The sequence below is a fragment of the Hippopotamus amphibius genome, chromosome 6 (genome assembly GCF_030028045.1).
Source record: "Hippopotamus amphibius kiboko isolate mHipAmp2 chromosome 6, mHipAmp2.hap2, whole genome shotgun sequence".
In the NCBI taxonomy this organism is placed as follows: domain Eukaryota; kingdom Metazoa; phylum Chordata; class Mammalia; order Artiodactyla; family Hippopotamidae; genus Hippopotamus; species Hippopotamus amphibius.
Genome location: NC_080191.1, coordinates 10,849,455 through 10,860,067, shown reverse-complemented (window position 1 = coordinate 10,860,067; position 10,613 = coordinate 10,849,455). Strand labels below are relative to the sequence as shown.

At 43.5% G+C, this 10,613-nt stretch overlaps 1 protein-coding gene across 7 annotated transcripts in view; it reads right to left on the bottom strand.

Moving 5' to 3' along the window:
* The window catches only part of RTN4IP1 (reticulon 4 interacting protein 1), a 39,081-nt gene that overhangs the window by 7,447 nt on the left and 21,021 nt on the right, over positions 1-10,613 (bottom strand). For 4 of the 7 annotated variants that reach the window (XM_057739911.1, XM_057739905.1, XM_057739910.1 and 1 more), the window contains 3 exons: positions 7,056-7,192; positions 3,693-3,876; positions 59-151 (listed from right to left, as the gene is read on the bottom strand). In XM_057739911.1, the coding sequence (XP_057595894.1) occupies positions 59-151; positions 3,693-3,876; positions 7,056-7,192 (414 nt within the window). Of the gene's footprint in view, positions 1-58; positions 152-2,550; positions 2,651-3,692; positions 3,877-4,481; positions 6,304-7,055; positions 7,193-10,613 lie in introns of those variants that run through there. The other 3 variants (XM_057739907.1, XM_057739908.1, XR_009054385.1) reach the window with 2 other exon arrangements.

Sequence of the window (10,613 nt, the reverse complement as noted above, 5' to 3'; positions counted from 1 at the left end):
ACGAGGCTTGCCGGGCAGGTCACCGAGATGACAAGGGACGCCCTGGCAATACACTTACCTTTCCCGCATCCACCAGTTCTGCAATGTCATCTAGATATGGACCACTGGCCATGAAAAAGGCCCAGCGATAATGGACTCCTTGCCAGAAATGCTAAAGAGAAAACAAAACGTGTCAAATACAGGAAAAGATGAAATCTGACCAAATGCAAATTTAGGGAAATGTATTTCCTGGATGACTAAGACAGACAGCTTTCCCATGTCACATCGCCACAATGAGCTGCACATCCAGCACCTTGGCACAGTGACTGACAGACAGCAGAGGCTCTGTAAATGTTTCATAAGTGAGTGAATCAGCAGAGACACACCCATGTGAACTCTGGCTTCTTCCCCAACTTGTGCCTGACAAGCGAGCACAGGAAAGCGCTTCTTAAAGTGACAGTCTAAACAGTCTCACACACTCAACGTCTTCCCTCCCTACCAAGGTGTGACTAAAGCCCTGGGGCAACGGAAAACAGCTTTCCCCTAATTCAAGAATGCTTTAAGGGCAATAAGGCACCAGAATATGATCTCAGACAAGAAATCCAGTCACAATTTTTTTTGTCCTGGCTCTGAGAGGAGGAAGACAGCTTTAAAGGCAAAACAAAGTGTAACGTTCCTCACGCATCATGGCTGGCTCTTCCCCTATAGCAACGGCAAGTCCCAAGCCACCTAATCTGTTATGGGACAAGATGCCCCCAGATGAAGATAGGCAAAAATGGTACACCAAGAGGGTCCAAGGCCGCTCCACTGCCACACTCACTTTTGACTATTATTCTTTATGTCAGAGGTAGGTCAGGCCACTGTCAAAACGGCAAGTGAGCTGAGGTTCTCCGTGATCCCTCCTTGACCCGCCCAACTCAACTTCACCGGACAGGAGCCATCCGGAGGGAGCACCGGGCCAGCAGGTACCTCCCCGCCACCTCCCTCCCCGCACCTGCCCACGGCTGCTGAGCGAGCTCGGCCCCTCTCCGCTGAGCTAGCACGAGGGTCAGTGGTAGCGGGACCCCCTGCTGCTCTACCTCAGGCCTTGACAGTGGTGTTCCTGAGGTCAAGCTACCTCTTTCGGCCTGCTTCCAGGCCTGCAGAATGGAGGTACCACCATCTAGCTGATGCGGGTGTTGGAGGAACTAAATGAGAATGTATGTGAGGTGCCTGACACATCGGAAGTACTCAATAAGTATTTACCTCATGCTGAAAGTAAAGCTTATTGAGGAAAGACTGGGGCCGTACAAACAGAGGTTAAGATTGTGGAGAGACAGACAAACCTAAGCTGCTGTCTAAGCAGAGCTTTGTAGCAACTGTGCCAGGAAGGGCTTCCTGGTTTGACTGAGTGACCCTTACTGCCTAACCTGGAACAACTGTAAGAGTTAAAGGGGTCACCACGGATCATTATCCCAGGACCACAGATGTAAAGAGAGCCAAGCTCACCCTAGAGTAGGTATGACAGGCCCTCGGGGTAGCAAGGCAGAGCCTGGGCTAACGCAAGTCTCCAGGTAGTTTGCTTGTGGTCCAGAGCGGTCTCAATATGCAATGCAAATACTATCATTTTGTCTGTGTGCTATAGCATGGAAAGGGTCAGGAAGCACTGGTCTAGGCAACGAACTTAAAAACAAACAAACAAACAAAACATGTTTGAAGGCTTAGGCGGCTAGACACCAGAGGCCCTGGGACTGTCCCAAGCTCAGAGCAGGTCCGGGTGCATTACAATCACAGAAGACCTGCTCATGCACTTCTCCACAGGACTGGTCTTAGAGACTATAATTAAAACCTTACGATAACTACTCAGAGTTTTAAAGAAGGAACAGTGGTGGTCACAACTGCCATGTCTATAATTCTTTACAGCACGTTGCCCTGTAAAGTGGCGCTTTTGGTCTGCAACAGCAGAATTTTTATATTCTGCTCTAAGGGGTCTGTGTAGTTTTTCCAGGCCATTACAGGAGAGAGTAAACCAAAGCAGGCAGGCATTACAATGAGGCTTTAACTGTGCACATTCTCAGAAAGACATCAGAAACTACTTAAAAGGTTTTCACATGAGATTACCACTATCATCTTTCCAGAAGGCGGACAGGGAAAATGGAAGAGAGCTGTGCCTGTTTTACTCTCAGAGGACAGCTCTGAAGCTTAACTTGTAAGAGCTCTCACTGGAGTACAAACTGTGAAGTTTTATGGAAAACTTAAATGTGTATTTTAAAGCAGTTGGGAAGCCTGGGCTTCATGAAAAGAGAAAGAAGAGACAAAGGACAGCTAAGACTCCTTTCTCCGCCACAAAGCGCCCTGGGGACACTGCTTCTGGCTGCTGTTGGAACCAAGTGAAGCTAAAGAGCCTGCAGCACAGCGCCCGGTCTGCTCGCTCCTCTCACCCAGACCTCACCACCCCTACCGATGCAGTCAGTACACAGCATTCGAGACACCGAAGTCCTAACCGTCACCCCCAAACCTCACCCCCCCGAAAGCTTCCAAATTAATTTCGAGAATCAAGAAGCAGCTGAAGATAATTATCAAGCCAGTCACCTTGCACACACGGGGCAGTGCTGGCTAGCTCAGCATGACGCACAGCCTTTCCACCCGAGGAACCTTCTGCCGCCTTTTTCCTGAGCCTGAAGTATTCTCTCTAGTTAAAAAACCAGAACGTATCTTTATTTCCTTCTATCACTTATTCCACTTCAACACTAATGCAGATTTTAAACCAATGATCTACAATTACCAACAGTGCGTAACATGAAATTACATAAGCCTCTGTCACCACTGGGGTGAAGACAGGCTGTCTCGTCAGGGAGGGAGCCCTGTGCTGGCGCTGACCTGCGCGAGGCTGCAAGGCCCACCACACGCGGGATATGTCCCGCTGGATGCCAGAACTCCTCACGGCCCTGGCAACAGTGGCCCCGCTACAAAATCAGGCTGACTAAGCAAATCTTTGAAACCCCCAGAATGCCATCAATAGCTAGAGTTTCTGATTCACGTGGGATATGTACTGTCAGGACAGGCTGATTCAGTCCCAGGAAAAGCATGATGGTTCCATGAGTCTTTGTAGCCTCACCAAAGGAAAAATACAATTTCCTTCAGGTTTTTGAAATTCAAAAAAACTTCCCATGGACCTCTAAAGGTCCGAAAGCCCCAGTCTGGGGGTCACTGGCACATCCCAGTGTTACTACCTGAAAACAGCTGGCCCTACGCTGTCTTAGTAAAGCTTCCACCTTTATATACAAGAGACTGTATGTATTAAGACAGTGAAACAGAGAGAGACCCATAAGGTACAGACGACAAAAAAGAAGGCATATCAGATGGAATCAAGAAATGTGATAATAGCTAATAATAAAGGCTAACGTTTAATAAGAGTGCCTTAGGTACTGGGCAAGCTCTTCACGTGGATTATCTCTTTTAATCCTTAGAACAGACAGTACAGGAGATACACCATTAGCCTCATTTCACAGGTGAAGATGTCGAGGCTTAGTGATGCTAAGAAACCAGCGCGGGGTTACGCAGCTACCAAGTGGACGCCAGAACCTGTACCCCATCGGTGTGGGACTCCAGAGCCCCTGCTTGCGGCCACTGTACTGTGCTGCCTCCGAGAGAAAGGAAACTGGGTCAGAGGAAACCAAATCCAGAAGCCCAAGGCACCTGCTTGCTCTCATCAACCAAGACTCTCCCCCTACCTTCAACGTCTTAGAGCCCACGGTGACGCCTGTCTGCAACATGCCGTCCGCTATGCCCAGCCGGTCCATGTTCAGGAGGAAAGGAGTCACCAAAGTCACATACGTGGCTCCTGACCACTTCTTGAGAAAATGTAGAGCCCATGTTTCTGTGGATCCACCAACATTGTCGAGGATAAAATCAAACCTGGAGCGGAAGAATCAAATCAAAACATCCGGTCAGCCTTCACCCAGGGCTCCAAGCCGCCTTCCCTCGCATCACCAGTTTGCTGCAGGGTTTGCTTCCGTGACAGCTCGCAAACAGCAGAGGGCTGGTTGCCCGGGCAAAGGAGAAACGGGCACACCCACTTACTGCACCTCTGGGTTTTCTCCAAGGTAAAGCAAATGTGACATTTTTTTTAAAATCATAAAATCCTATTATCTTCAAATACTTTAAGAATGACTTATAAACAAGTGGTTTGCAATCGAGGGTGATTTTTGGCCCCCAGATGACATATAAGGCAATGTCTAGAGACCTTTTCAGTTGTGACAACTGAGGGAGGTGGTGGGAGGGGGTTCCAGCATCTAGAGGCCAGAATGATGATAAACAACCTACAACACACACAACAGTCCCTCACAACAAAACATTATCCAGCCCAAAGTGTCAACAGTTGAGAAACTAAGGTTGCCAAGGCTGAGAAACCCTGACCGAAGCTTTATAGAAAACTGCAAAGCCATCCATCCAATGTGAATCAAAGTACTCTTTAATGCATGTGAATACTTGAGAGAAAAGTGTATTAGGTTTTGACCCACGTGCGTGATTTGCTTTTATTCCCTCCACAATCAGAACTGCTTATAGAAGCATCCTCTTCACTTTCTGGAATTTTCTTCGTTTGGCTTCATGTACATCAGCAAAATGTATAAAGAGAAACCAACAGCCTGCTCTCAGTCTTCAGTTCTGCTCTAACATGCCAAAACAATCCAGTCATAACAGAATCCACAGGAACTGACAGATATTCAGCTCCTTAAATCTAATCTAAAATTGCCATAATCACTACATTCTACTTAAAGGGGATAAAACCCAATGAAGCTTTAAAATATTTTTGAAAACAAAGATCTATTCAGAGAATGCATGCTTATACATTAAGCAAATTAATAGAGGAATTCCTTTTTGGTAAATCCTTTTTCCCTCCTAAGTTTATCTGGATGAAGTCAAACATCAAAGCTTCTAAAACCAGCTTTGGCCAACTTGGTGGCTCTTGAGCCTTTCATGGGACTAAACTAAAGAAGGGCAAATAAAAATTGAAGGATATGAAGTGCAGGGGAATGACCTTATTGGATGACTATTCTTCTCATTAGAAAAGAAGAGAAAATTCTTTTCATGAGTTTAAGTTTCTACTTTTAAGTTCCTATTTCATTCCCAAATTTTGGATAAACAAATATGATGACACTTAATTGAAGTTAAACTTAAGGGCAGCCTGGTGTTACAGAACTGGCACTGCCTGAGAAAGGAAGTCCAGAGGCCAGGCTGTGGGCCCAGCTCTCCCACTAATGATTAAGCGGCGTGACCTTGAGCACAAAAACAACTCCTGAACCCTTTGCCCCTCATTTTCTCGACTATAACACGATAAAGTAGGACTGAAGGATTTCAAAACCCTTTTCTGCTGTAAAATCCTAGGCTTTAAATCTAAAAGGCTGCTATTTGGAAGGAGGAACAAATTTATTCTAGGCGGATTAAGAGGCCAACCTCCAGGCAGAAGTTACAAAGATCAGTTTTAACTAAGGCGGTCATTAAAAAATAATGGCTTGCATTTGTGAGCTAGGGAGATCCCCTGACTGGAAAAGGACAAGCAGAAGGAGCAAGGCCACTGGGCAGAGACGCAGAGACACGGAGGAGCAGAGTGAGGTGCAGGGTGGGAGGCCAGCCTGGGTGTGCTCCTGCCTTCACCCGCCAAGGTCTCGCTTCTCTGGCAACAGATTCCAGATGTGCATATGACTCAAAGGTGGATGGTGGGGAAAAGGCTGGCCTTGGCCTGTCTCCGCTGCTATTCCTAGAAGCAGCAGAAGAGAGGTGATGGACCGAAACTACCACTATCTGGAAGCCTAGGTCCTGCCACAGAGGCAGGGATCTCTGTAAGGGACAGTGTTTGTCCTCAAATGTGCCGTAGAGCGTGTTCCTGCCACGGGGGCTTTACATTTGGTGTTATCCCACCGCCACAAGTGCTCCTCTCCTAGATTCCCTCGACAAGTCACTAAACAGGTGTTTATTGTATGTTACTATACTATCCCAGGTGGAGGGATACAGTGGGGAACAAGATCTAACCCCCCAACAACAAAGAAAAAGCCCACCTTCCAGGTTTGCTCCCCGAAGCCTCTGCCCAGATGCCTCAGAGGCATTCCTCAACCACCCCGTCTAAAACACCTCCTCCCAAACACTCCTTTTCCCTCTCTCTGCATCAGTGTTCCTGAGAGCGCTAACCACGAGAATATAAGCCCAAGAAAGGGGGAATACGTGCTGTTCACCGCTGCGTCTTCGCCTGTGCTTAGAACACTGCCGAGCAGGAAGGGACACTCCGTAAATAGCTGCAGGGATGATGAGCGGCCGACTGCTCCTGGCTGCACCGCCAAGCGCCTGCTGTTGGGAGTGGGGTGCTGGCTGAGAGGCTGGGCTCCCTTTTCTCCATTTTTTTTTAACCCATGAAAATATACTTCTACTTAAAGTGGGCAAGAATAATTAGCTTCTGAAAACTAATTTAAAAAAGGAAAAAAATCTTTGAACTAGAAGCAGTGAAACACTTTCCAAATACTCCTCAGGCGTGCTCTCGGCTGCAGCTTTGCCTGGTCGGGTGAAGACCAGATTCCTAAGAGCCCCTCTGTCTCTGCCTGAGCCACAGTCAGGATGCACAGGCCCTGAGAGAATTCCTGAACCCGCTCTCACTTGGTACATTCGGTCAAACCACAGCCTGGTGGTCAGACACACCGAGAACATCCACAGGCTCCCATTACTGGTACTTATACCGCCTTTGCTTTTCTGAAACCCTCATGATGAAGCCAAAATACTAATCGTGTATTTCACGTACTGCTCTTGTTCTTCTTGTGGTGACAGTGCCCCTGAAGGGAACATACTTCCAATTTTGCCTTCAGACCTCTCACAAACCAGCAGTAAAAGTTAACTTAAAAATTACCAAAAGGCCAGGTAAGCAAAATATCTTCCTCAGTACAAATCACAGTACATGATCGTGCTATAAAACAGAAACCAACCTAAATAATCTCTAGTGACATGGAGTATTTCCACAGATTCCTAAGATTCCAACATGTCTGTAAGGCTTGCATTATCAACTGTCTTTGTTCCCACCTTCCCAATGTGAGCACTGTTTGAACACATACGGCTTTACAGATTTCAACTGCTCTTCCATATTTCCGGATTTGTAATCAATTACATCATCTGCCCCAAGCTTCTTTACAAGTTCACTGGCATCCTGAGAACAAACTGCCGTCACGTGAGCATCCCATGCTTTCATCACCTGCCCAAAAAGGAAGAAAGGGGGCGGAGGGGAGTAGAAAAACTGCATTAAATAAAAAATAGTTGGCACCATGTATACACATACCAGCTTAATCTCCAGACAATTCTGAGTGCTTTGTCTTAACAAGAGCTATAGGAAGCCATCTGCCAGAGACTAGTAAAACTGATTAAACTTTTGTTCACTAAGAAAAATCCAAGAAATGGATCTCATTTTCCCTGGAAGAGACAGTTAGTCACCTTGCTGTCATGACGTTATAACCAATCCAGTTACAGAAGGGCTCAGTGCCTCACCAGCATCAGAAAAGGGAGGAGCTGACGGCCTTAAAGCTTAGTATTTTCAATGACGACAAAGGTAAACGGGAAAAAAAAAAAAACGCAACATCTCTTCATTTGCATCTCCAGGAAGTGTTGGTATAGTTTTGAGTCAGACAACTATATCAAAGCAATCAGATACTGGGTAATAAATGAAAGGTGCTCTTAAAAAGAGGGGAAGAAAACGTGGCCATTTTACTTTCAAAACATGGCTCAGGTCCTCTCCTTTGGAGTAAAAAGACCTAAATAAATGGTTTGCAGAATTTAAAATGCAGATACCTTATATTTTAAAACCAATATATTTTGAAATAACAAGACTCAAATAAAAAGAAGTAAGGATTCAGGATTAAGTATCCAGAAAGCGTCCTGGTCCAAAATTGCTACAATTCTTTTCTATAATGACAGTTTTATAGAATTAAAAGGGAGTCGTTAGCAGCAAAATCTGAGAACAGTTACTTGAAGTTCACGGAGAAATTTTCGAATGGACAGTTATAGCTCATAACAAACCAGCTGTTTCCTCACTGCTGCCCTCAGTATCGACTTCCTGAGCTTCCTTATTATAAGCTGCAGAGGTTCACTAGATACACTGAGGACCTCGTTTGCTCTGTCCACTACTGAGTCCCCATTCTGTAGCACACACAGATGCTGGAGAGCTGTTAGATGCAAACAAATAAAGGATCTGAAAACTATTCATAATCTTATCTAATTTCTCACTTTTAAAAAGTGATACTGACCAAGGAATATGCCCTGGAAATCTGAGGGGAATTAAAACATTTAGGACTGCCATCATATATAATATTTTATGTTTATGGGCCACTAACAGAGACACTTGAGTATAATGACGTGTTGCTTTTATGGGCAAGTCCAAAACTAAATTCAAATATGTGAAAAATACAATTCAAGATGAATATCCAGTATCTGTATAAAAAAAGAAACTATCAAGAAAAAAGGAAATTATGTTCTAAGCACCTACATTTAATTTGTGTTTTCCTTAAACAGGATTACATCCTCAGGAAGAATTTGTCACATCTTAAAACAGTTCAATTAATTTTTTCCCAAATTTCTAGACTTTCCTCTCCCACTTAAAACTATCTAATATCTTTGCACACTACTAAAAGGTTTTAAAACAGCTTTAGCTTTAAAAACTATTTTATGTAAACTAAAACACAAGTACAGGAGATGTCTCCAAGGCAGACACCACTCAGAGACAGCAAGCTGGCAGCCACTCCAGAAGCTCTTCCCTGTGCCCCGTCCCCACAGCAGACCCTCCCTCCCCAAAGTCATCATTACCCTGATATTTACAGTAATCACCTCCTTGCATTTAAAAAAAAAATGGTTTTTTCACCCATATGTGCATTCCCTAGATACCATAGCTTAGTATTGTGCGCTTAAAAAATATGTCTTTTAAGTTTTCTTTAAAACTATAGGCTCTTCTTGTATCCCCTTCAATTTCTTAAAACTTACCTGTGAAAGAATCTAGGCCATGTGACCTGTAGAGTTTTTCCCACTGGAAATTGGAATTTCTGACTGCACACCCAGGACATTTCCACCTGCTACTCTGTCCTTTGCATTTTCTATTTCAATCCATTTAGCAAGACTGTGAATAGCGTCTGGCAAAATTATAGGAGACATAGCATATCTGGCTGTTGCTGCTCCTTTTACTACGTCAGTGGCTATCTACTGGTGGTTGCAAAATGGTAATATTCTCCCTCCTTTTTTCATTTAGTAGTTGGAATCCTTTTATAAAGAAACACCTCTCCTCATATACCACTTCATTTACTCAGGTGTACAATTGATACAGAAAAGGCAAATAATTTTTTCCTTTTTTCAGTTTATAAAATAAATGGTTTCCTATCATCTTCCAAAAGTGACCACTTTTTAAAAACATCATCATGAACTCACGGATTTAAATATATTTGAAGGATTTCAATCCACTATAATTATGATTACTGAAGCTCAAATTGTCTTCTTTGTCCATCTGTAGGAGTTCCTTCAAGTTGGTCTTTTTGACATGACTCAACTAGTCTTTACTAACTTCCTTACTACTTAATATATTCCAGGCTCATTCTCATACATTTTGTGTCCTAGATCTGGAAGCTGCCATTTCTCCAAGGCCCTGCATTTTATTTTGTGTGTGTGTGTGTGTGTGTGTGAGCAATGACATTTCGAGAGAGAGCTTTATATACACACATATACAAAATATCTCAAGTTCATATTAATACTTCCAATTCAGATTTCAGACTATCAGGCTTTTACTTAAGCTCTTTTCTGTTACATCTGTATCTCCTTTCTTCCACTCCTAATATCCTGGTTGTCAAAGACCAAGGGGACGACAGAATTAAAATATGCCATGAATACCCAACTGTTCCACTGTATATTACAGACATAACTCTGAATATTAGTAGTAATATCACTACCAATATGATTAATGAAAGCATTAAAATAATTTTAATATGTGCTCTCTATTCCTCCTGTTTAAAAACAGCTGTACTGTTCACCGTCTCAGAGCATATGGCTGTTACACACTATACTCTTTCTCTTTCTAAGCCCTCATTTAGTTTTAGTTCTACAGATAACTTTACATTTAACATTTACCAGTCCTTCTAGCCATTTTAGTTTTCAGGAGCTCATTTTCTAGTAGATTTCTCAGAAAGGGATCAGAATATACTCCCCAAGTTCTTGCATGTTATTAGTAGTTCATATGTGTACTTCAGTGCGTGGAGGCCAGTTTTGCTGTATGTAAAATTCTTAGCGTATTCCTTTCAAACATCTTAAATGTTACTCCATCCCTGCCTCCTCCCCCCAGCATTAAAGCACTGTTGTCAAAAAGTCTGCTGATACTCTAATTTTTCTTGCATGTCACATGCTCTTTTTTTTTTTTTTTTTTTTTAAGATCTCCCAAAGGTTTTTGGTTTTTTTCCCTTTTTCTTTAAAGGCCAGTAATTTTACTAGAATTTCCCTTGATAGCACTCAATTCTGGGTCCCTGTTCTTAGATAAGTGCTTTGGTTATTTAATACATAGTTTCAAATCATTTAACTTCAGGAAAGTAGGGAAGTTTCTTGAATTACAGATTTTAGTATTTGTTCTGTCCCCTTGTTTTAGTTCTCCT